At 45.3% G+C, this 25,806-nt stretch overlaps 2 protein-coding genes across 5 annotated transcripts; both read right to left on the reverse strand.

Annotated features, from left to right (window-relative positions):
• Positions 1 to 3,669: 3,669 nt before the first annotated feature.
• GHSR (growth hormone secretagogue receptor) lies at positions 3,670 to 7,967 on the reverse strand. The gene is made up of 2 exons (XM_075509048.1): positions 7,214 to 7,967; positions 3,670 to 4,186 (listed from the first exon to the last, which is right to left on the reverse strand). Exons 1-2 carry the CDS (start codon positions 7,965 to 7,967, stop codon positions 3,882 to 3,884), a joined length of 1,059 nt encoding a protein of 352 aa, XP_075365163.1. The 3' UTR covers positions 3,670 to 3,881.
• A 2,740-nt stretch (positions 7,968 to 10,707) lies between these two features.
• On the reverse strand, positions 10,708 to 25,400 carry TNFSF10 (TNF superfamily member 10). Of its 4 annotated transcripts, XR_012776409.1 has the most exons (8): positions 25,021 to 25,397; positions 20,625 to 20,777; positions 18,999 to 19,041; positions 18,150 to 18,269; positions 16,675 to 17,433; positions 12,732 to 12,788; positions 12,230 to 12,354; positions 10,708 to 11,486 (listed from the first exon to the last, which is right to left on the reverse strand). XR_012776409.1 is itself a non-coding variant. In XM_075506896.1 (5 exons), the coding sequence occupies exons 1-5, from the start codon at positions 25,144 to 25,146 to the stop codon at positions 16,985 to 16,987; spliced, it is 888 nt and encodes a 295-aa protein (XP_075363011.1). In that variant the 5' UTR covers positions 25,147 to 25,400; the 3' UTR covers positions 12,817 to 16,984. The 4 variants fall into 4 exon arrangements, 2 of the variants coding, with proteins under 2 accessions (XP_075363011.1, XP_075363010.1); XR_012776410.1 differs by lacking the exon at positions 12,732 to 12,788 and having other exon boundaries at positions 10,709 to 11,486; XM_075506896.1 differs by lacking the exons at positions 10,708 to 11,486; positions 12,230 to 12,354; positions 12,732 to 12,788 and having other exon boundaries at positions 12,817 to 17,430; positions 25,021 to 25,400.
• Positions 25,401 to 25,806: the final 406 nt, after the last annotated feature.

A 25,806-nucleotide genomic window follows, 5' to 3' on the forward strand; every position in this document is an offset into this window, starting at 1 on the left:
GGGATCGAGTGCATCCTCAGTAAGTTTGCAGACGACACCAAGTTGTGTGGGAGTGTTGATCTGCTGGAGGGTAGGCAGGCTCTGCAGAGGGACCTGGACAGGCTGGATCGATGGGCTGGGGTGAATTGTATGAGGTTTAACAAGGCCAAGTGCAAGGTCCTGCACTTGGGCCACAGCAACCCCATGCAACGCTACAGGCTTGGGGAAGAGTGGCTGGGAAGCTGCCTGGCAGAGAAGGACCTGGGGGTGTTGGTTGACAGCCGCCTGAATATGAGCCAGCAGTGTGCCCAGGCGGCCAAGAAGGCCAATGGCATCCTGGCCTGTATCAAAAATAGCGTGGCCAGCAGGACTAGGGAAGTGATTGTGCCCCTGTACTCGGCACTGGTGAGGCCGCACCTCGAATGCTGTGTTCAGTTTTGGGCCCCCCACTACAAGAGGGATATTGAGGTACTGGAGCGCGTACAGAGAAGGGCAACGAAGCTGGTGAAGGGTCTGGAGCAGAAGTCTTATGAGGAGCGGCTGAGGGAGCTGGGACTGTTTAGCCTGGAGAAAAGGAGGCTGAGGGGAGACCTCATCGCTCTCTACAACTACCTGAAAGGAGGTTGTAGAGAGGTGGGGGTCGGTCTCTTCTCCCAGGTAACAAGTGATAGGACAAGAGGAAATGGCCTTAAGTTGCGCCAGAGGAGGTTTAGACTGGATATTAGGAAATTTTTCTTCACCGAGAGGGTTATCAAGCATTGGAACAGACTGCCCAGGGAAGTGGTTGAGTCGCCATCCCTGGAGGTATTTAAAGGACGTTTGGATGAGGTACTTAGAGACATGGTGTAGTGATGGTTTTTGGCAGTGTTAGGTTTATGGTTGGACTCGATGATCTTAAAGGTCTTTTCCAACCTATATGATTCTGTGATTCTGTGATTCTGTGAAGTGTGACTCCACCGACTTCAGCATTTGTGCCTCGAAAAGTTTTAGCACTGGGGGAAGCAAAGCTAATGGACGGCATCGTGCCAGCTGCAGGAGCGACAGCTACAGTGCCTGTTAAGTGCTTGAACGTTCCCTGCTAGATCTGAAATCGTTTCCTGCTTGTGCAAGGGTCCTATGAAGGTGGCTACTCCTCTTCAATAAAAATGCGTGTATTTTGCTAGATTTGGCTACATGTGAGGTGACTTACAGAAACAAGTCCATTTCCTAAGTGAGAAGGAAGGAAGAAGTCCTGTCCTCCTCGCAATGAGCAGCCAGTCCCCTTCTTTCTGACTTTTGCGACCCCACATTAAATGTTTTAAATTCTGTTCTATACACAAAGTTGTGGCAATTTCACAGGATTGGTATAGTCAAATTTGCAGACTCTCCTGATGAAATGTTAGGTTAAATGAAATTATTTGTATGTTCGTAGTTTATATGCATAAATTAAATGTCTACACGGGGCTTTAATGGGCTTTAATGTTACAGTTATTCTGGTTTAAAAAAAAAAAAAAAAAAAAAAACACAAAAAACCCGATAGCCTGATCAAGTTAGTTATACAGGTTTGGGAAAAAAAATTAAGCCCCAACGACGCAGCTTCTCAGCTGGGTAAAAGCCTCTCAGGGACCATTCTGGCCGCGCAGAATTGCTTCCTATAACCGAGACACAGGTTTTACTTGCAGGGCACGGAGCAAGCCCGTGAAGTCTCGCAGGCCGTGCGTGACACTGGTACCCACCTGGTAGCCCACCCGACGCCGAGGGGTGCCCGCCCTGCCTGCTGCCAGCCCTGCAGCGCCCGGGGCCGTGCCCGGCTCCCCCGCGGGGCGAGGAGAGGCGCGCGGCAGCGCGGGGTGGACCTGACGGAGACTCGCTCCTCCCGCCTGCGCGCAACCCTACCACGTCCTCCGCCGCCGCTGACCCGCTAGGGTTATGAAGGGTCTCATCGCTTCGTTTCTTTTTCTGTTCACGTTTAATACCACAGACACAGCTGAGATTTGGAACACTTACGCGACACTAGGTATGCGATCGGTTCATTTACACAGGCGTGTTATTAGTGAGCTCACATCTTCGCAATCTTTTCAAGATTCCCAAATTTCTTGTTTCCCTGAGTTGCGTGACATCTGCCATCAGATCCGTTTGTCGGTCGACAAGGAGCGAGAGAACAAAATGAGTAGCAAGGCGGATGTGGTTAGAGACGGAACGGGAGATGATCCTATAGCTCTGCTGCTCGTTTGTCCCTTAATTTATAGGTCTGCATACATCAAACCTGTGCTTGCTGTGCGTGCTGGAGTGGGGAGCAAGACGGGCTCAGGTGCCGCACCCAGGAGCAGCAATCGGCCCCCTGGCCCTAGCAAAGCACTGGAGGATATAAAAGACACAGTATATACACAAGAGGCCAAATTCTCTTTTGGGCTATACCTGAGCAGCACCGTCAGCTAAAGGTGTAACAGGCGGAAAATGGCCCATCAGCCTTCATAGGAGTTTGAAGGCAGTAGGAGTTTTGCTAACAGGCAATTCATTATGGAGAATCCGTTGTGGACCAGCTGGTAATAAATACTAGAACAAAATAAATAGAAAGCTGCTATTGCACATGCATGCTCCAAAGCTCTATTAGCTGGACCACAAAATCTACGTGTGGGTGTGACAACAGATGCAATATAAGACGTACTTATTAGCATAAAGGATGGAAAGTTTTCTGATTTGCCTTTTAATGACATACGTGAGTTATAAAAATCAATTGAATTTAAGATTTTTATGGACCAAGTATGAGAATGTGTCTGCCCGCGTCTTTTAATGCAGATTTTTCTATTCGTTTGTCAGGTCACGTTGGTTAAAAAACGTTCTCAGTTTAATACTGCAGCAAACCAGTACAACTGCACACCGGGCTTTGCGGGGGGACGTGGTGCTGGTGACCGGCTGCTATGCTTTAAACAGAAACGAGTGGGGTTTTACAGGCAGGAGACCCGTCCTGAGCAGACGGGGGGGGGTACGGTGGTGCGCGGCATAGGGACCGGTAGCCACAGACTCGTTACAAATATCGAAACAACTAAAAGCTTCCAAGTTCAAACACATCAAGTCGTTCACAGTCAAGCTGAACACAACAAGTACAGATGATTTAGCTAGTAAAAAAAAAAAAAAAACCAAACCCCTGACTTTGGTGGGAGATTGCATTCCACATCTTTATAGCATCACTGCAGTCCTGAAGTCAGCACTGTCCTTGTCCCACTGATATATATTTAAAAAAAAATATGTCAATACAGTCATGTTCTAAGCCACTTCTGTGAAGGTATTTCTTTTGTTTCCTTTCTACTAGGACATGACATGAAGGTCATTTATTTTTAGCATGTTTAAAAATTATCCATTTTATTTCTCCTTTTCTTTTCTAAGAAGTCATTTTCCTCATTCAGAGAAAAATGTTAGTTTATTTAAAAATCAAGATTATGAAAAGTGTATCAAATTCCATGTTTACTACTCCAAAAAGGCAATTCAATTTTCTCTCTCTAGGGTCTAGTTATACGCTAGCAAAACTAAAGTTAACTCTGGAAAAAATTCAGCTCGAATTAGCCGCTACTGAAGTCACACAAACTCTCAAGCGAACTGGGCTACGTTTGCCTGTTTAGGACGGTAAAGCCTGGCTCTCCTGCTCAAGTCAGCGCTACAAAATCATATGGGCAAAAGCAGCAGAAAAAGAATACTTGAGCGTTGCCACATTCTGTGACCACGTGCCTCCTTTCACAGTCTCAAAGTTTAGTTGTTTGTGGTTTTTTAATCTTTAACTGCCTGCATTACATCTTTCAGCAAATCCAGACGATGACCGAAGAACAGCTTTAACGTTTCGATTTGCGTTCCTTGCGCTCTTTCTCCTTCGTTATGGCTTTCTGGGAGATACTGGTAAGTGATGCTCTGGCGCTGGCAATCACATGTCATGTGGTAACGCTCGGTTCTGTCCAAACACGCAAACTTTCTTGCTTCGTGCTGGAGAGTCTTTTCTTTGGAAGGGGTTTAAGTCCAAAGAGCCGGCAAGCGGCGACTCGGTACTTCTTCGACATGATGTTGTAGAGGATGGGGTTGATGGCTGCGCTAAGGTAGAAGAGGACAAAGGACACCAAGTTGCAGTACTGGCTGATCACTGCTATCTCCAAGGAGCCAGCTTCAAAGGATTTGGAAAATAAATATCGTCCTACGTGAAAAGGCAACCAGCAGAGTATGAAGGCAAACACCACCACAACTAAAATAAAAACAGCAGAAGAAATTGTGTTAAGTAGGAGCATTAGCATCTGGGTGATTAAAATTCTATTTTTAAATTATATTTCAAAATTCTATTTCTTTAACAAATTAATCACAAAGTGCGAAAATGCATCCTGTAAGTTTTCGGGTTTGTGTCTCTCAGTACATTCTCTGGGAGTATAAATTAGCAATACTTAATACACATTGATCATACCTAAACAGGCTGCCTGTATACTGCACGACTAATCTGAGGCAGCATACTCCTGAACTATAAAACATATGTTTTTATAAAACCAGAATTAAGAATCAGAATGGTGACCAAAAAAAGTATAACGATGTATCAGCTGCAGTGTTTAACAAAAGCAAATTATACAGAAAATGTGATGGACTCAACACTGTGTTATAATGAAGAATGTAATCCTTACAAAGCAAAATTGTTTAAGCCAAAGGCCCAAAAATAAAACAAGCCATCAGAATTTGGACTTGTAGAGCACATATGCCAAGGCAGGAACAGAAGAGTGGTGCACCCTTCCTGTTTGGCCATTTTTTAGAGCATGAGTTACTCCAAGAGTAGTAAAACTAAATATTTAATATATAACTCCGTAATTATAGTTACATAGTATATCGTCATATTAGACTATGACTCTGGTTGTATTTATATGTAAATATAGTATATGTAGAGTAATAGGAATGTGTGTATCTTCGAACACGGGTTGAATTTCCATCCTAGAGAAAAGGAAACTTTTTCTGTTCATTTCCTGTGTGCTAGTGACCTTTATTATTTTTCATATTGCTTTGAGTGTATCTACTAATATGCCAGAGAGAGAAAAACCAGGGAACTCAAGCAAGGTTTTTTGACGTTCTTAAGCATTTTTACCAGTTAACCTGTTCTCTGGTGTGAGCAATCCTGCTTGCTCGTGTCAAGTCACAGGAGACAGAAAATTCAAAGAGCTAAGAGGGATGATTTTCAGCACCTTCCCCCTGAAACTTTCTGAACAAGCATTCCCAAGTTTAAATGGGTACTTATGCAGGAATTATGGTGGACCCTAAAGCACGGAGCTGAAACTCAGATCTATCTGTTTTCCAGCCCTGCATCTTCTTGAGCTAACCACTTCCATTTTTTTCCACAGTATCTTCACCTACAAAATTCAGATAATGTTTCCCTAGCTCACAAGTGTGCTCTGGAGTTTAATCCCTATAATGAATATTACCGTGATGGTCATTACAAACAGAATTTTAAGCACAGTCAATATTTTCATATGTGGGCATGCATATCCCTAGCCAGGCTTTTGACAGTTTGCTCTTCACGCATGCAGACTCACATTGATTTCAACAGGAACGGGGTATGATAGCTCCTCTGCAAGGCAGGCTATACATCCAGGTGTTTAATTACGGACCTAGAAGCATAGCCTGTCTCTACAATGTAAAAGAAGTGTTGATGCTAATCCCATTTACTTGATGTTCCATGACTTGCTAAAGTCTTATGAAGTGCCTTCTAAATTTGAAGCAGAACATTAAAACCAATGAGAGCAGACTGCACTGAGCATCTGCTGGTACTGAGCCCTTACTAATTTCTTCTCTTTCCCTCTCCATCAGACTGTTAGCATTTAGAGAGTATTGGCTCTCTGTCAGAGGACAGTCTTGCCGCTGTCTTGCTGTTCTCAGACCTTGTAAAAGAGAAAAAAAGGTGTCTGAAATATTGTAATGCTCGCGGCTATGCTTCAGGGCAGAAATAAACAGTTATTATTTCAAAATTCTTTACGGTTAAGTATACAGAAAGATAAACATGGTAGTAATATAAGCTAGCAATTTACTTCTTGTAAGTAGAGATTCATAATGCTGCAACTCTAGAAGTGTAAATGATGAATTACTTCCAAGGTCACGCTTACCAGACTGAAGTAATTCTATTGATCATAAGATGTAGCTGAAAGTGCACAAAGAATGACGCGGTTTTTATTATTCTTCCTGCTGTTGCATAGTAATACAGCGGGACATGAACAAAAAATCAGTTAGGCTCCCATTTAGTAATTAAGGTACTTAGGACACACTGCCACCTCTTCATCTAGCTCATTAGCCCCTCACTTCAACTTAGCTGAAGTGAGCAGAGCAGAGCTGCTGCCCGTGAAACCTTCTCCATGCAAAGCATCCCATCCCCACCGAAACCCACGGGATGACTTGCGCTGCGGAGGACTTTTTGCTTGAATAAAAGTACGCAGCAGCAGAAGGATTCTGCAGTTTTCAGACACGAAACCGCAGAAAAACTTTTTGGTTTTGTGCATGAAACTCCCACCACATGCACTGACTTAGTATGTTAAAAATCATGTTTCCGTGTGCCAACAATAACTGTTGTTTAAACCGTTCAGCAATGTAAATACACAAAGTTAGGAATGACAGTGTCTATCATCTCGATCCTGTTTTCTTAAAGTCACTGAGAATTTACAGACCTCAAAGGAGACAAAATGCTCCCTGTTCAGCACATGCTGGTGTTTTGCTAATATAAAAATGCAGCCTGATTTCCATAAGTTTACACAGCCATCCTAGTAAATAACCCAAATTGGATAAAACCTTGATAGTCTTTTCATGCGAAACTAAAAACTAAGTGCACATCATATCCTGCAGCTCAACTTTTGTGGTTTGAGAAGGGTTTAGTTTTGTTTAAAAATCAAATAAACTATCCTTCTGTAAATAACATCCGTATCCACAACCAAAGAGCAAAAATGTTCAAAAATCTCCAGGGCACCAGCTAACGATAACTGCAGTATTCCTCCTTGTCGGTGATTGTTATCAGCATCTCCTGAACTGTCTGAGAGTCCCCAGCTCAAACCAGTTAGACATAACCTAAGGAAGGTGGAGAGTTATTCTACGAATACCCTGAAGCGTAGCCCTTTGTATGAAACATTTTCAATAAATGCTTTCCTTTGGAAGCAACTATAGCGAACTACCAGAGCTCTCTGTCTTTTTCTCTCTCACACACAGCCGCACACAAGCACACACCTCCTTTGGGAAAACAGAGCAAGAAGAGTCGTACCTAACATTTTCACAGTTTGCTTGTTGTTCTTATCCCTGATAACAGCGTTTGGACCGATGTTCTTTCTCTTTCTCCTCCAGAGCTTCCTCCCGATGAGGCTGTACAGCACGGTCAGGCAAAACACGGGCAGGAAAAAGAAGATGCTGGAGGTCCAGACCATGATGGTGAGGAGCCCCGAGCGGATGGCGTACTCCGTGGCTCGGCACTCGTTGGTGCTCAGGGGGTTCGTGCCATTCTCGTGCTCGACCCCCACCAAGACGAAGATGGGTCCGGCGCTAATGAAGGAGACGGCCCAGAGGAAGAGGATGACCAGCTTGACCTTCCCCTTGGTGATGATCACTTTAGCTCGGAGGGGGAAACAGATGGCGACGTACCGCTCCACGCTGAGGGCGGTGATGTTGAGGATGGTGGAGTAGGTGCAGCTCTCGCTGACGAACTGGAAGAGCTTGCAGAGGAGGTCCCCGAAGTTCCAGGGCCGGTACTGCCAGAGGCGGAAGAGGTCCAGGGGCATGCAGAGGAAGATGAGCAGGTCGGAGAAGGCCATGCTGGACAGGTAGAAGTTGGTGGTGGTCCTCATGTCCCGGAACCGCGACACCACCAGCATGGTCATGAGGTTGCCGATGATCCCGATGACGAAGAGGAGGACGCAGGCGACGGTGATGCCGGTGAGCACGGGCGCGGGGAAAAGGTGCAGCGGGGGCTCGCCGCCCGTCCGGTTCTCCGCGCCGCGGCCGCCCGCGCTCCCCTCCCGCATCCTGCCGCCGCGGGCTGCGCATCACCGCCCGGCGCGCCCGCGGAGCCGCCCCCGCGCAGCCCGCGCCCCCGCGCAGCCCGGCCCGGCCCGGCCCCCGCCTCCGCGCCGCTGCGCGCCCTCCGCCGCGCTGCCGGGGCAGGTGCGGAGGGCGGGGAGGGGGAGCGGCCCCGCTCCGCCTCTCTCCGGGCGCTGCTGCTCCCCCCGGCCCGGGGGGGGGGGGGGGGCCGGCGCTCGCCGGCGCGTCAGAGGAGACGTGGGCGCGCCGGCTCCGCGGGCGCGGAGCGGCCCCGCGCCCTCCCGCGCTGCCCCGGGGCTCCGGCGCGGCTCCGGCGCCAAGAGCGGGCCCAGCCCCGCGGCGCAAGCCCCGGCCGGCTGCGAAACCCGTGCCGGCAGCGGCTTTTAAACTTTCTTCCCAAGTCCCCGCCGCAGGAGGATTGCCCCTCCGGCCTGCCCCACCGCGGGCAGCGCCGGGCGAGCGCTCCCGGCCTGGCACCCGCCCGGCCTCGGCCGCCCGCCCCGCTCCTGCCCGCCCTGCCACGCTGCGCGGGGCAGGTGCGGTTCCCGCCCGCGGCTGCGGCAAGGGCGGTTCGCTCCCCGAGCAGCCGTGGCTGCCTTGTGCCGGCGGTGCGAGCCTGCTCCGGGCACGGCAGAGCGCTGATGCCCGGGCGGACGCGGTCCCCCGCGCACTGGAGCCGTAGCGATGGGCGTAGAAAGAGCGGGACGGCTGCAACTGCCGCCTCCTCGCTTTCTACCTTTGCTCTGCCCTTGGATCTTGGCAGGAGCACGCTAAGGCTCCAGTTCAGTGAAGCCGCAGTAATCACCCTCTTCTATGCGACTTACCGACAATTGAATTTTGATTCGGCGTGTTTCTGCTGCCCTGCGCTCTGCCCTTTGCAGACTCATACCTTATCGCTGTGTCTTTCCCCAGCTGCAGACTCCTACATACTACTAAAGGATAATGTTGCACCCAAGAATAAGATGGAAGCGGCACAAGGGGAGCTCAGGGACGGTAACGTGACCCCCAGCACACCTGTAAAGGGGATATCTCTCCTCCTTTCCAACTTGTCCCTGCGAAGTGTCAGAGCGAGCGTGCCACGGCACACTCTTCCTTCGCTCCTGTCTTTACCTAGGGGGGCTGCACCCCTTCCCTTCCACCCCACCTCTCGGGAGGCGACCAGTGCTCTGAACCCACGTTGGCATCTAGCTTCATTCAGCTGAGAAACAGTTTTATGCCGTTCTTCCAGGGTGCACTCATACGGGCGCGTACGCCGTCTGCTAGCGCTGCGATTTCATAGCTGCAGAGCGTTACCGAAGGACAGAGCACAAGCGTGGCGTGACACAACGCTCTCTTACCCTGCCTGTGCCTCCGAACGTGCCTGGTTTCCGTAATTTGCTTTCTGTAATAATGCAAGCATTAGCCTTAGTGCCTTGTCCGTATCCTAATTTGGATGATATATTTTTGCCGTTTCATTGGAATCAGTATTCATCATTCCTGCTCTTGAACCGTGAGACAGTTTTGCAGCAACTTACTCAACAGTTGCTAAATTTTATGGGGGATGGCTGCACATTAATCGCAGTTGAAAAGAAAGAGCCTAACGTGCTTCTCACTTTGTTTATCTAGCTGCCTATGTAATTGTTTTATATGTTTCTGAAGAAAAATCATGGGCTGTATGCCACCAACGTACACTTATTTCATGTTACAATTTTGTGTCCAATCTAATTTAAATGACATTGCATTACATTATGGAGGAGCTGGTAACTGCCTCTGTATTTAGGCTGCCAAATACTTTGTATTATTATAAAAAATTCTTTCACTCTTTTTTTTTTCCCTGATAAATTCTCAGACCAGTGGCATTAGCTGCAGGATGTTGATATTTGCCAGAGAAAATGGCCTGAAGCTATAAATGTGACTTTTCTGTGTAGAGAGGATCCTTCATTCTCATGAAATTCTTCCAGTTTTTGCTGAGCTGTATCTTGTCAAAAATGACCATTTCCCTTTCCCCAGGGAGAGAAATGCTTTCTTTTATTTTTTTTCAGAAAAAAATGTATTCCTTATTAAAATAATACTTGAACTGAGGTGTGTGTAGCAAAATCAAGTAGGCAAAAGTGAGGTAGCACCAGATTTATATACTCCGGACAGCCTGAGCTTGTAATGCAAAGAATTAACACTTAATTCATTGGGAGTTAATGTGTTGAGTGATGAGCCACTTGGATGAGAAATGGTACTTGTGCTTTGAATCCAGCACCATCGATCCTCTTCTTGTTTAAAGGGTATCATGAGTCAAGGGCTCCTCTGGCTGCTTTTCCTCCGTGGGGTCGGGGCCAGAAAAAATGTCAGCTGAGAGACAAGAAAAGCAGCTCCAGTTTTCTGATTCTTTCTGATTTCTTTGGCAATCGCAGGCCAAACTTTGATGGGATATAAAGAATTGACATCCCACAGACTTTGCATGATGATGAGTTCCCGCCTCTGCTTTGCCTATGCTGAAGGACAGCGGTGAAGATGGTGATAGGAGATATAAGAGCTGTGAGAGAAGATGGCTTTAGGCTCCAGAAAGTTATCTACTAGCCCTCAGCTGCCAGAACAGTACTTTTATGTTGCCTTAACAACTGCAGAAAAGATTGAAGTCACTGATGTTATTGGGATGAGAGAAATGGCGAGAAAGAGGCAGAAGTTAAGTACTTTTTATTCACAGTTTTATCCACTAACTGGATGTACGATATTCAAAAAATAATTTTTAAAAAGCAGGTTATAATGGACATTTACCTTTCATGGAGCTCTTAAAATATTGGTGCTTCTTTTCAGTAGCTTTAAAGCTGTGTTGGGCACTGGAGATAAGGTAGAGGAGAGTTTGTATTTATGGAGTTTTGAAATCTCTCTCCTATGTTCCATTCTTTCCATTTTCTTCTCATCCAATAAAGTTTTAATTCTTGTTTATATCATTGTTTGTTGTCACGGAAATATCTGAAGGCTTTGAGTATAGAATGGGTATGGTTTTATTGTGGAGAGATGGCGAAAGTGGAAAACAGACTTCAGGGGAGAGATCTCCCATTTAAAAATGATGCAGCTCCAACAATTCACAGAAAAGCAAATGCATTTTTTTTTATTATATCCAGGGGCAGAAGATGTTTTGACTTTTATTATAAATGTATTTTAAGAACAGAAGGTAGCATCTGGTGCATGCTTTCAAAGGTTACAGTTTAGCAACCATCATCAGTGCTGATGAAATAGTGGTAATCCAACTTAATAACATAAACCCCAGAATGTGCTCAAATGACTTTACAGTTGTTCATACGGCAGTAAACATCTGCAAGCAGACTTCAAAACAGTGCTAGTTTATTAATCAGCAAAGCTGTGCTCTAACGCCGCTAATTCAGAGGCATCTGTTTTAGACTCAGCTTTTCGCCGTGCTTCAGCCCATTGTGCCGCCAGCTCACGCCCCGGGCATTGATGTCCCTCTTCGTTCGACTTGTCCACCAAGTGGAAGAGAACGTGGCTCATCGGTCGCAGGTATGTTTACTCTGGGTTAAAAGAACAGAGTGTTTATTAAATAAATTCTAGCATGAGAGTAGTAGGAGATGTAGCCTACATTTTTTGAATATCATCGGATGTTCTTTCTAAAGATCTGCAGGTTTTGACTCAAAGCTGTCCTGGCTTTGGATGGAGATGTTCACCTGACTTACATGTGTTTATTAATATCCCTTATGATTTGAGCTCTGTTAGTGCCAGAACATGCAGGATGGGATTGCATAATTAATTATTCCCTGCCGTACTTCCTTGTTGATACTTCTATCTCATGTTAAATGGGGAGTGATAACTTGGCTCAATTCACCAGCAAATCTGCAGTTAATCCACTTTGACTTCACCCAGTAGTTATATGGGCTAAATACCCATGACTCAATACAAATTGAGACTAATATGAGCTGAAAAATTCACAGTCAGACAAAATCAAAAGTATCTTGAGGAGGAATTTGTGCCTTGGATTCTACTGTGTTTAAATTCCTGGTTTCTGAAAGGCAGTTTGAACAAGTTTGGATTCTCTAATGCTTGCTAATGCTGTGTTGTAGACATGATGTGTTCAGTGCAGTATTATGTGCATCAAAGACAAGGAGTGTGATTTATATTCACTCTGGTAGAACAGCCCATAAAAATGGGAAGCTGCTTAAACCAACAGGCTTCTGCCATAAGCTGCAGCCCTGTCTCACTGACCACAAGCAGTTTGACATCATTTCTGTCATGAACCAGTGCCCCAACTCGATCTCACCTCTAAAAATTTCAGAAGAAATTAATGGAAATGTCTATGTAGGTTCGGATTATGAATGTCTCGGGAAAAGGCGTGGTATTACAAAGCGGCAGTGATGTGGTAGTCAGGCAGTTAACTGTGGTACCCTGGTAATCAGAGGAAAAGGAATGATTTTTAACATGTGACATAGCATGCAATTTCAGTCCGTTCATACAGAGAAAAGTTATGGAGAACCAAATTTTGGATGATTCTGATGACAATTGCTGTAAATGTCCATGTAACTCTACATGAAAAAACCTGTGACAATTGGATCAGACCCAATGATATCCTGATCTATCTTCCATTCCTGCTGCTGAATGGCACAAAGTGCCTTGGAGGGATGAATGAGATCTTGTCTCGGTGTGCTTATTTATGTTATATTGATCATTACATTCAGTCTTTTCTTAGACCCTAATATTTAGATGTAATCTGAAAACTAAAATTATGAATCTCAGAATCTCAGCGTCTGAATCGGGCTTTTTACCTGTTTGCACAGGGTACAACAAATGCATCTCTGATCCTGCTTGGGCAATGAATACTGCTGCAATACAAACAATAATAATTATGTTTACTAAGGCAAAGAGAGGCAAAAAAATAGAGGTCCGTTTCTATGAAGTAATGAAAGGTACAATAAAAGCCAGTTAGCTGGCATGTCCTCTTTCCCATGGAAACACCAGAAAAGAGAGAACCCTCTGCTGAAATAAAAGCAGTCTCTATGAAAGGAGTAATTTCTTTTTAAAACCTGTGGGCATCCCTGCAATTTGGGGTTGTGGTCACGGGGGCTGCTCCTCCCTGCTGATGGCATACTGGTTCCAGTGGGGCTCGGTGCGGATGGGGAGAGCCGCACACACAGACCTACTTGCCTGATTATCGAGGCTTGAGGCATGCCCATCTATTCCAAATAAAGCCTAACACAAACACTGGGCTAAATGTATTTAGATTATGAGTCCATTAGGGAGACAAGCATCCTTTTGTTAGTCACGTAGATGTGCAGTGCGTAAAACAGCGATGCGGGGGTCTGCCAGAGCCCAGTACAGGGAGAGTAAGACAATATTGGGAACTGCTAAGAGAAGGCGACGTCAAAAGGAGACACAGAGAGGTGAAATAGCCCTCGGTGGGGGCAATGTTCCTGGGGGTTTGTCCCAGGAACGTTGGGACACGTTGCCGCTGCTCCGGCCGTAGCCCTTCTCTGGATGCTCAGGACAAATCCACCTCCTCTCCCCACCTCAGGGCTGGGGTCAGGTTAGGTGCCGCCTTCGTGCCTTGTTGAGTTTCCAGGGTTCCCTTGGGTTTCGTACCCTATTTTGGTTGGGGCAAATTTTAGAAGTGGAGCAAACAGACCAAATGATATCCCGTGTTTGCTTTTGGGGCAGGGAGTGCATTTGTTTTCAACGTTAGGGCATCTCCAGTTTACTGCTGCGTTACGACGTCCGTGTAAATGGTCCTTGTCCCTCTGAATTCAATGTTATCTTCTACTGTAGTTTGGTAATGTGTAAGGATCGGATGTTTTCCTACTAAATAGATTTCCCAGTGCTTAAATAATTGCAAAGCCCAGAGACGTGAGAAGAACCTCAAGGGAAACGCTCAATGTTTTGTAGTCTCTGGTCACGAGAAAATTTTCAGTGATTTCTTCAGTGTACTGCTTCCAGATGCTGTTCACCAGCTAGGGTCTGGAAGCCAGTTATATGGCGTTACACAATACGGCACTGCTCAATGGTTTGCATTATGTCCTTTGCACTGCAACCGTCTGTGGCATTTAATGGATTATAACTGATACCAACCGATGTCAGAGAAATTATTTCAGACAGGGTTGTTGTTATGGTAGCCATAGGATGACACGAATAATCACTGCAAGACTAAATAACTATTTACTAAAAATGTTTTATATAAAATGCACGTAGAAAAATTACATTTATATGTTACTGCAACTTATATCCACAAATTTGCTACATTCGCCATTCAACATAAAGTGAGATGAAAAGCACAATTCAGGGTGCAAATGTACAAAAAGAAGTTGCTCTATCTTTCCATTCATCTTCAAATGTGTCCTGTCTGATATTGCTTGATATCACCCCCAAGATAATATCTGGCAAGCGTGCCTTCGGATTATTCAGAAATAAAATATGATTATTTGGTGTGATCCCTGTTGTGATATGCTCTGCATGCAGAGACCAAGAATATGTACATTTAGATAAAAAAGGAAGGTAATGCCAGGGAGCATTCCCCAAGCGACAGCGGGCATGGTGTTATATATTGAGAGTTGAGGAGAGAACATGGAGCAAAAAAAATCTGTGTGTAATAGACAGTTTGTCTTAGCATCAGCTGCAAGTTTGTGGAGTCCCCCACGGTCTCCTTCCAGTCCTTTCTAGCAGCCACGACTCCTACGTTATACAAATCGGTTCTTAGCCGTAGGGAGGGTTTCCAACTCTAAGCTGCCAGCAGTAAATCCGAAATACTTTTTCACAGTTCAAATAAATTTTCTTTCAAATACGCTCCTAAAATAACATTTCTAAAAAAAAAAAAAAATTAACTTTTTAATATAATAAATTGCTAAAAACCCCCTCAAACCTGATAACATGGCTCAATCCTGTGCTGAGATCGAAAAGCCTGGTCCATTTGTGAGGAGAACCTACACAAGTCTTTTCTCCAACATAGCAGACATCCAGATATGTAGGGAATGGCTCTGTTCTCCCTAGCCTTTTCTGGCAGGCAGAAAATTTCTGAATTAAATACTGAAATCAGAAAGAAAACTGTAGAAATATTTTCCGTTCTCTGTTGAAACAGATGATTTGAGAATGAGGCAAACCCAAGTGTTCCAGTACACGATGAAGAATTTCACATATTCCATTACCACTGAAAGCAGTATCTGTGACGCTACATTAAAACAGCAGACAAAAGTTAAAACTCATCATTTTAGGCTTATGGCAGTGTGTTTCTTTGCCCCAACCTGTCAAAAGGGGGGGTATTCCTGAAATTCTTCTCTTGCTGCTCAAACACAGGTATTTAAGCGAACCAACGTACCTGCTTCTCGAAACGCCGGGGCTTGTGTCTATTCATTTCCTCTTGTTGACAAAGTAGTGAGACGAATGGTGCATGTTTACTCATGAGGCCCGTATGCAAGGGCTGTACAGTGATTTAATTACCAGAATGTGGAGGTGAATGTGAGGGTTCCCACAGCAACCTTAGTGTATTAAAAAAATAGACAAGCAGATTTTCTCCTGGCATCATTCTGGTGACGTAAAATAATATTTGCATATTTGCAGAACAACTCTCTTCCTTTCCCTCCAATTTTTTTTCACTTTCACCTTCTTTTCCCCACTGTTTTATCTGAACCAGGGCAAAATGCATTCATGGTGCCAACCGGTATTGCTCTACTGACAATGCTGCAGATGTGCTGATTAATTCTACCTGATTTATGCTGTGGAGCTAGCCCACACAGCTTATACTTGCAAATCTTTTTTTCCTTTTTTTTTTTTTTTTTACTATGAAATAGTCCTACTTACAGAGTTAAAAAATACAGTGGCCAGTTTTTTAAGAAATTACGGTTTAAAAAAAAAGTTACAAAAATTTTCCACCCGTTCCTAAAAATAAAATAAAAATCAAAACAGCGTTACCCAAATTGCAGCTCTCGTTGAAGTACGCATAGTTGCGTATGTTTTCCTTAAAACATTCGTCATCGGGGTGTGTTATTCTGCCTTACATCCTACCAAATACAGGCCAGTACAAACAAACATGGACGAACCATGTCATGCTTAATTTGTGGCAAATGTCTAATAGAATTCAGTATTTACAGAAAAACACCTTTTTTCTGGATCAAGTACTTGCTGTCAACAAGTGTAACGGCAACTACATTACTGAACCTATTGGAAGCCTGGTGAAATCTTTGCAGCACAGCAATTAAGTAAATAGGCACTATCATAATGTGCTGATCAAAATACTGATTGATTTCAAAACCTCTTCTGTGCCATTTCAGCAGCTGGTTTTATGTACAATATCCTGATTAAGACAGACTAATGTGTTTACTCAAGCCGTGATCCTGAAAAATGCTTAAGCACATATTTAATTTCAAGCATGTAAATACTCTGATTTAGTCAGACTGTTGGTGTGCTTAAAATTAATTAGGTGCTTAAGTGCTTTGTTAGATGAGATGAAGACGTGCAGTTTGAGTTTCTGATGGCCTTTCACTTTTGTAAAACTCGGATTCAAACAAAAACTTCCAGAGTAATTCCACGGGCATCTGGGAAGCAGTACTTGTAAAGGCTCCTTACAGAGCCGAGATATTCAAGACGGGATCCCAATGGAGACCACGAATAAAATTTGATGTCCAGTCCCAGCCTCGAGTAACCGGACCCGGAGCATCCTCCATCCCACCTGCTGCGGCCGAGCCGGCGGGGAGCATCTCTGCGGAGGCGGTGGCGAGCGCTTACCTCCCTGGGGTTCTGGCCGAAGGTATCGTCTGTGGCGTGTGAAATCCTCGCACGTCCCCAGCCCGGCTGGGCAGCGAGCCCTGGGGCCCGTGCCTGCACAAAAGCATCGTCGTCCGCAGCTGCAGCCAGCTGCTGCTGCTCCTTCCCGGCTGGCGGGAGAGTATTCGGCACGGTCGGACCTTGCACTGAGCGAGCTGAGAAAGGGGAGCCTGGTATTGCTACACAGTTTGCTTATTATCCCCTATTTTACAGAATTTTAAGCTGGTCCTGACTATAAAAACTGGCTCCTTTGGAGCATGATTTTCATCTTTTAACCGATCATAAAGGCTCCAAAAAAACTTGCTTCTTTGTCCATGTCAACTATGTCACCATTACTGACAGAGACAAAAATCCTGTCCTCTCTTTTCAGCTGAAACACACCACCTTGGTAGATGGAGTAAAGTCCGTATTCTGCCTTTTTAGACCAGCAGCTTGTTCTTGCACTTTTCATGAGCAAAATGGGCTCTGGGTAATTAGTCAGTTTGTAAACATATTGGACAAGCTGTTTGGGGTTCCTGATTTGTGCCAACAAATCTGAATCCTCGTTCTCGTTTTCACGGAAACGAAAATAAGTTTGTGAGTAGATGTAATAAAAGCCGGTTTGGGGTATCACTAACTCGCCATTTCTCAGCTCCACGTTGTACAGGAAAGAGTGGCCTTTCCTTGACGATTCCCAGTTGTTTATTTTTTGTCCGTTCCCTCTTCTGGGCGAGGAATCTACTTGAGAAAAAAGAGAGAAAATGTTAAATTAAAAGCCAGGTAGCGAAGCCAGGTGTCTGCGAGTCGGGGAGTCTGGTTTTTAACAACGAAGTAAGGAAACCGGCTCTTCCCAGCGGCTCATTAGGTCCATTCTCAAAACAATTTGAAGGTCCAGAAGTAAGCTGTTTAGCTCTATGTGGGAATCGACAGGAACTACTTTTATTTTTAATTTTTGTGCTCCCAAATAAGAGGAAAATCACCATGTTGTTACTGAGTAACAAAGTTAAAATATCCATTTGTGTCTGATACCCTCCAAAGCTGTAGAAACACTACCAAGCCTTTCATTAATACGGCCTGAATGTCAAGCCTCTCCGGTCTCTGTCTCCCATTTCTAATAGGTCTGTCACCATAGCAGCTGGGACTCACACAACTAACAGAAGGAAATTAAAGGGAAGAAAAGAGGAAAACTTAACATTAGGAAGAAGGATATTGATTTTTTTCTTCCCTTAATGAAGGTTCCAGAAGAAAAGTTAGTGAGGTACCCAGAGGGAGTGGGCTTTCTCTCTGTTCTGCAAGAATTAGCTGAAAAAAAAATTGTCTGGGACAAGAAGAGTTTTTTACGATGTGTTTCTTCCTGTTACCTCAATGTGAGTATTAAAAAGTGTATGTAAACACCAGGCTAGCAACGAGAGAGTAAGTTCTGTGATCTTTAACTGTTTTTAAAGGTTTTTCCTTACTGCGTGGGGACAGGGAATTCTTCCTATTGCTGTTGCCCGTCAGATGTGCCGCGATCCTGTTGACGGGACCGCGCGGTGGCTGCTGCCCATCGGTCTGCGACAGCGTCAGGGCTCTTTCAGCTAAGGAAAGACCAGAAAAGGAACCTCATGTTAGAAGCAAGAATGTTAGAAAGCACGTCTGTCCCATTTGACCCGATTTTAAGGAACAGGTATGTCATTTTTTTAATCGAGTAAATCATAGACTGAATGCTATATATTGGCTAATAAGGCTCAAATTTCTCTTTCGCTCTTGCTGCCCTTGAAATGTCTTTACATGCCTCTTTGTTCTCCTTTTTCTCCTCCCCCCGCCCCAAAATTACCAACAGACAACTTAAAATAACCCATAGTACCAAAGTTTCATGTTCATGATCAGTATCTTTTATGGTTAAGTATTCATAATCTTTACTCCGACTTTCCCCTTGGAGGTTGTAATGCTTTCGCTCAACATGTTTAGAGCTGTATGAGCTTCAGCAGAGCTATTCCTTAACTGACCTATGCGTACAGCAGTTCAGTGCTGCTTGTTCCCAGGAGGGAGAGCAGACTGCCTAAATGTCCCCGTAACACTGTGGGACTGAGGTCTAGAAGCTGAGTCCTCTGCATCCACCTTGGCTGCCTTGCTCTAACCACTTGACCCTATTTCTGGCTCCGGAAAATTTGCCTTCTAGTAATAAGTAATCATTTTTCGATGACTTGCTGCCAATACAAGATATTAAGTCAGTGTTTTCTGCACTTTCAAAACATTAATTGAGTCACTGCACATCAGGTGCCACTAGCAGCTCCTTTTTGCCACAAATAAAATTATTATAATACCGTTGACTGCAGATATGTTTTCCTCGTAGCTTCTCGACATCATCTGCCAACAAACACAGAGGAAATGAATTAGCTTATCAGCAGAAAATAATAGGTGCAGGAAAAAGACACTCCTTTCTCAAACTCATGAATAAAGGGTATTCTGGATTTCATCAACAAGCAAATAAAAAAAAGCCTATTAATTTGTTGTAACAAAGTATTTCTACGTCTATATCTTTTATGTAATGAAATACATGGGAAAACATTTTCAAGAAACCTCAGCCATCTCAGCTTTAAGTCTATTGGAAAATTTGACCCTCATGCTTTTCTCAAATAAGAAGAGAGACACTGTACAAGCATCAGCTTCCATTTGCAGAATACTTGGCAGTGTGCACTTCTGTGGGATCTTAGCTCTGAGAAATTAAGTTTCGTTTCTTTTTATACCTCTACCTATCTATCTGTCTAAGCTCTTAAGCCAGCATATCTTACTTTGTGCATTCCCCTTCTTTGTAACTGTTTGCTGACTGCTGAAACGAACTAGTCTGGTTACCGACGGTGGTGCAGAGCTGCAGCAAGCATGGTGATGCTTTGAGATGATTTACCTGGGTGACTAATGTGGGCCCTGGACTGCCACTTACTGATGGGTTCTGCCCTGCCACATTTCTATTTATCTATCTATCTATCTATCTATCCATTATTATTATCGTTAATATTATTGTTTATTAATAATAATTATCATTATCACTCTCATTATCATTATTATCATTTATTATTTCTGGCACCCAGGCTATCTTTTTTTAAGCAACCAGGGAGCTAGTAGGTATATTAGATGTGTAAATGTCCACCAAATAAAACAATGTTTTCTTTATGCAGAAGTTCAGGGACTTCACTGGCAGAACTTCCACCAAAGGAGCCGAGATCTCTGAATACAAAAATAGAGGATTTATTTTGGGCTGCAAGATTTGCCAGGTAAGTTTCAGCCAGAAGCAAATTTTTATGGATGAGCTTTTTATGTGCTAGAGATGGGATTTTGAAAACCATTCCAGAAGATTTTAGTCTTTCTGATTTTTCAGCCAGGCTTATTTTCTTCTCTGTAGCCAAAATTATATGTATTATAAGTCATGCAGGAGATGGTGTTCTCTGAATGCTGAGCTGGGAAGGAGCTGTGCCCGACGCTGTGTGCTCGCTCGCTCTTTCCTCCCCTAATCCATTACACAGCTCATGACTAGACCATTCCTCAGGCACCTTTTTACCTCTCCCCATGTTACATTTCATCTCATTTTCTCATGCCAGTCTCCTTGTATTTCCAAAGAGGGAGTGACACTTCTGCTAGCACTATGATCTGTATGGTCAGGAAGAAAATAAGCTCGAGTCAAAACACTTCTACCCTGAGGTATTTCAGACAAGCCAACCTATCACTGAAATTCGCTTAAATAAAAACTGATTGTCTTTGCTTTATTATTTCCTGAATGTAGTGAAACCACCGTCATGGGGTTTTTTGGCTTCAGTGCAAGCACTCTGCAGCTGAAGCTGTGGCTTGACTATTGCTTTGCAATAAAACAATCCGAGAGCCCCCCTTTATTCTGCTATTAGAATTCTTTGTAGTATTACCAAGCACACTGTTTCAGCGTGTCGGTTCCCAAATACCTTTTTAATTAACTTTCCCAGGTGCCACTTTACTTGCCAGCAGGGATCAGCCACTCTGTCTTCGCTTTCAATTAGATCCAAGTTTTGGATGAAATTTCCGATTTCCTCCCCGGTAAGACAAGCAATGCCGCTCTTGGAGTACGTGTCCCGGAGCTGCAGCAGAAGGGAAAGCCAGGATTTTTCACCTGTGATGTGCTCGCAGATGTTCAGCTGTGGTATGTCACTAAAGTCACTATGATTAGGAACACGCTTTCTTTTCTTTAAAGCATTTGCTAGTATGGTGCAAGTGGTGACTATACAGACAGCACGAGTAATTCATCCTGATTTTACATATTTATTTAACTATGATGGCATACTAATATGCAAAAATATACTTACATTATCTCCATGGACATAAATTTGGTATCCAGCACTTAATTAAATAAGCTTTGTGAAAATTCAATACCCGAATCACTAATGTTGTGAATTCTTTAGTTTCTCTAGTTCTGCATTAAAAGCACTTCTTTTGCACAAGGGCTTTTTCTTCACAAATTATTGAGGATGAAATCAAACACCAGACCTTAAAGGTATTTTCCATTCTGCCTTTTCAGCCAATGCCACTTAGAATCCAGGCTTTCACTGATATATCCATACCGTATCCTCCCCATATCCAGTCTGGGGTCTCTCTGTAACTGTCTTTGACCTAGTAGTCAAAGATAATGAACTTTATTGTGCTTGTGTCTCAGCACTTCCTTCCGTAGCAAAATTGTTAAGCAAATGGTCATACTCGTAGTCCTACTCAGGTTACTACAGCTCTAGAGAAAAAAAACCTGCTAGTTATACATTATTCTTTTTGTAAAGATAAAAATATCTGCAGTCTGTGCAGCCATAGCAATTTGGTGAAGGTGTAGAGATGCAGATATTGAGAACAACAAAGAGAAGAAAAATGGGCAGACAAAAATCGCAGTTTGTCTTTTGAGATTTATTCCACGTGCACCATGTGGATGTGGGGTAGAGAAAAAAAAACCCTGCTAGTTATACATTATTCTTTTTGTAAAGATAAAAATATCTGAACAAAGTCCAGACAACAGAGACGGCGTTTGGGTCCAAATAAAATCATAACTGCTGAATGCTTGTGACATGGGCCTCTGCCTAGACTCTCTAGTCATAGAGAAAGCACGGTTTAAAGAGAAATGAGTTTACAGGGTGGCAAACCCCCTGCTGGCTCCGCGGGACCCGACGGGGAGAGGTTCTGCCGTAGCGGAAGCTCTTCCCAAGCCCGCTGCATCACGCGCAGCTCCAGCCGGCGCTGTTGGTTAGCGCGAGAGCAGATAACCTGCGCTGCCTCCAGCCAAGGCCAGCGGAGACCAGCTCCGCTCTGCCTCCAACGCGGCTGCCGCTGCAGCAGCTTTACAGACGGGTGAGGCTTGTTCTGCCAGCAAAGTACTGCAGGAACTTGGAAGAAACAGCAGTGAACAGGCAAAGCATTCAGATGGACTTCTTGTAACATTTAAATGTCACTCTTCTTATGTTAAAGAAGTTTGGTTTGCTAAGCGGATGCATTTATTCTACAAGTACCACTTCCAGCTGTCCTTGAGACTAGGGTATTGAAAGCAACAAATGGAGCCACCTCCTCCTTCACACTCCGTGCTTTTCCTGCCTGTTAGAAAACAAAGGTGTTTAGGAAAAGACTTCCTGCTCCAGAAGGATTAGGAGAATTCACTCATGCCACCCTGCAAGTCCTACCGGGTTGAACAGCACCTTCAGTTTGCAGCAGCAGACTCTACTGAGCTTCATCTGATACCTGAACCGATGCTGCACTTTGTGGGCATCAAAGCGAAATGGGGCCACCGCTGTGAATCTCTGTGGAGGTTTCTCTGTCCTTGCTGAGAAGTACAGTGATATTCTTAAATCAGGTTTCTTGTTTCAAGAACTCACTTGAAGTGATTAAAATTATGTGCTTATTAAGGTAAAAATGCACTTAAAACTAAGGGCTCTGACAGATTTAACTATACTAGCTCCTATAACAAAGTAGTTTGATGAGTTTTAAAAAAAATATGTGAGCAGATGCGATACTAGTTTATGCTCTTACTAGATCAGCTACGGCTCACCTCTGAGCTTTGCCCTCCAATCTGGAAGCAAACAGTCCTGTGATTCTGCCTTTTCCTTACCTGGCATACATTTTCCCTGAACAGCTTTACTATCCTGGCATTGGAACAGTATTTTGCATGCATTTTGAAATCCTCAGGGAATGCAACCTTCTATCAGCACCGTATAGTACTGAAAGATTGGTGTTTCTGTTTTATGGGTAGAGAAAGCAAGGCATCGGGGTGTTGCAAGACTTACTCAAATGAGGTTTATCTGTAGCACTGAAGTTTTTGAGGACAGAAGTCCTGCAGCAATGCTGTCTTGTAAAGCTTCTCTGCTATTCTAGGAGTAGTGTGTGGACTATGTTTTCAAAACAGAAGGAAGTCTGAGGATATTTTCCTTGCAGCCCTGTATCCTGAAGCATAATGAACTTTATTGTGCTCGTGTCTCAGCACTTCCTTCCATAGCAAAATTGTTAAACAAATGGTCATACTCGTAGTCCTACTCAGGTTACTACAGCTGTAGAGAAAAAAAACCTGCTAGTTATACATTATTCTTTTCGTAAAGATAAAAATATCTGCAGTCTGTGCAGCCATAGTAATTTGGTGAAGGTGTAGAGATGCAGATATTGAGAACAACAAAGAGAAGAAAAATGGGCAGACAAAAATCGCAGTTTGTCTTTTGAGATTTATTCCACGTGCACCATGTGGATGTGGGGTAGCAGACCGTGTTTCCAGATAGCTTTTTCCTTGTTTGTTGTACGCCAGATGGCACATGCAAGAATATGTGCTTAAGGCACCCCCCCGAGAGCCAGCAACCTTACTTTGCAGCCCAGCAGACCTTAGTGTGGGCAGATTTAGCTTTTCACACCAAATGCAGGCTTGTTATTCTTCAGAAACAGCAAGTTGTATTTTAGGCAAGTATCACGAGATGTGGTTGTGTCCCAGGTGTACATATTTGAATAAAAGGAAGGGAAAGATAAGTGTGGTTACTAATTACTTAGATTGGCAAGCTTATTAGCAAAGGACTCTGAACCATATGCATGAAGAGATGAGAATGTATTTACATATTTTTCTTCATTATCAGTATTATGTAACCTGATTTCATAAACTCAACACATGTCTGTGACTCCCCCATTTCACCAAATATGGGACAGCCACAGCTATGAACTTAGCAGGAAAATACATTTTATACATTTCCAAAATATGAGCATTGGCTTATATTGTAGAATACCGTGTACCCTGTAACATTTGCTTCACAGAGGACTTTGACATCTCAGAAGACTCCACCTATTAAATTTGGTGTGGAATAAACACACAGGTAACATAACATTTTACATTTATGCAATACTTTCTGAAGTTGTATAACTGTAGTACTTACCTGCAGTTAGGTTTACCTCAGTGCCAGGGAGAGCAACATATTGCTACAACTGTACAGCAGGAGAGTAAATTTTGGGCAAGGCACCCAGGGAAACCCTGAGTACTAGGGGTCAGTGGAAAGGAGGAGCACACGCATAAAGGCTCGTGGGACTATAAAATAAATGTAATTTTCTTGGAATGCAAATGGCCTTTTGCAGGAAGAGGAAAGAGTTAAGCAGCAGCTAGCAGGCTTGAAGGGTGGCTGCAAGGAGACCAAAGCATCTAGACTATACAATGGGTATTTTACAAGTCATTCTGAGGAATTCCGTGGTGTTTGCTGTCTGGGTGAAGTTCCTTTGGGATTAGTCACTGTCTTAAAACTATGTATTTTCCCAGAGGAGGCATTTAAAAGGCACCTCAGCTTTTCTCAGCCTTTTTCCCCTGCGGCCTGCACGGCTATCCAGCTGACAGAGGCTGCTGCTGCAGTCCTCCGAGCGCTGCTAACGCTGCTGCAGCGCTGACGGGGCCCCGCAGAGCGATGCGATAGCAAGGTGGGCGCTCTGACGGAGAGCGCGTTTGCTACTTCTCTGCAAAAAAAAAAAGTGTAACTTCTTCAAAAAAGACCCAGAAACTAAAAAATAAGAAAGGCAAAAAACTTTTTAATGGTTCTTGCCTGCAGCGCCGTCCCGCTGCGTGCATGCCCACGGCCCACGGACGGCTTAGACAAAGGCGGAGGCGCGGGCACGGCGCGGCTCTTTGTCTGGGGAGCGGGGCCCTGGCCCGACGCTCGGCTCGCCCGCCGACACCCGCTGCCGCAGCCCCGCTCGCCCGCAAACCCGCCGCCGGCTTCTGCACAGAGCAAGGGCAACCGCCGCGCGGGCCTGCGCCGGTCCCTCCTTTTCTTGGCCAAAAAAAAACCGGGGAGAGAAAGGGAGAGAGCGGGGTCCCCCCGGCCGCCTGCCCCCACCGACCTGTTTGAGCTCGTTGGTGAAGTAGAGGAAGGTGACGGCCACGCAGACGGACTGCAGGAGCACGGCGGCGACGAGCACGGCCCCGTAGGTCTGCCCGGGGCTGGGACCGGCCGCGGGCAGCATCATGGCCGGACAGGGCTCGCCCGAGGCAGCGCTGCGCTCCTCGCTCGGGAGGCTTCTCCCTCCGGGAGAGGAGAGGAGCGGGCCGGGCCGGGCCGGGCCGGGCTGGGCTGGGCCGGGCTGGGGGACTCACCCGCCGCTGTCCCGCGGCGAAGTGCGGCCGCCGGCAGCCCGCCCGCTGCACACCCCGCCCCGGCTCCCCGCCTCCCCGGCAGCCCCGGCCCCGCCGAGGCGAGCGGAGCGGGCGGGACCCCGCCTCCCCCCGGCCCGGCCCGGCCCGTCCTGTCGTGCCGAGCCGGGCGGCTGCCGCCGCGGCGGGGAGTGCTGCGGGTCCTGCCTGCCCCCCCCCCCCCCCCCCCCCGAGGTGGGGGGTCACTGCTCAGCCCTCACGTCGCAGAGCGTTCCTGAGCAGCCTTTCTGAGCCACCTCCACTGGGGAACGCTGGAAACAGCATTTTTTAAAGGAGATTAAAGCTCTGGTTAAGGCGCGGAGAGGCCCAGAGTTCCCGGACTCCAGGCAGTGTTATCCTTCTCCGTAGCTTCTCCCCTGGAGCTGGTGCATCGCAGAGAGGTGCCCGTAACCTGTACCTGTGCCTGGGCGAGAGGTGCCCGTAACCTGTGCCTGTGCCTGGGCCGCGAGCTCCCGTCCAGTGCTGCCATCGCAACC

Source organism: Mycteria americana, chromosome 7 (assembly GCF_035582795.1).
Source record: "Mycteria americana isolate JAX WOST 10 ecotype Jacksonville Zoo and Gardens chromosome 7, USCA_MyAme_1.0, whole genome shotgun sequence".
Classification (NCBI taxonomy): domain Eukaryota; kingdom Metazoa; phylum Chordata; class Aves; order Ciconiiformes; family Ciconiidae; genus Mycteria; species Mycteria americana.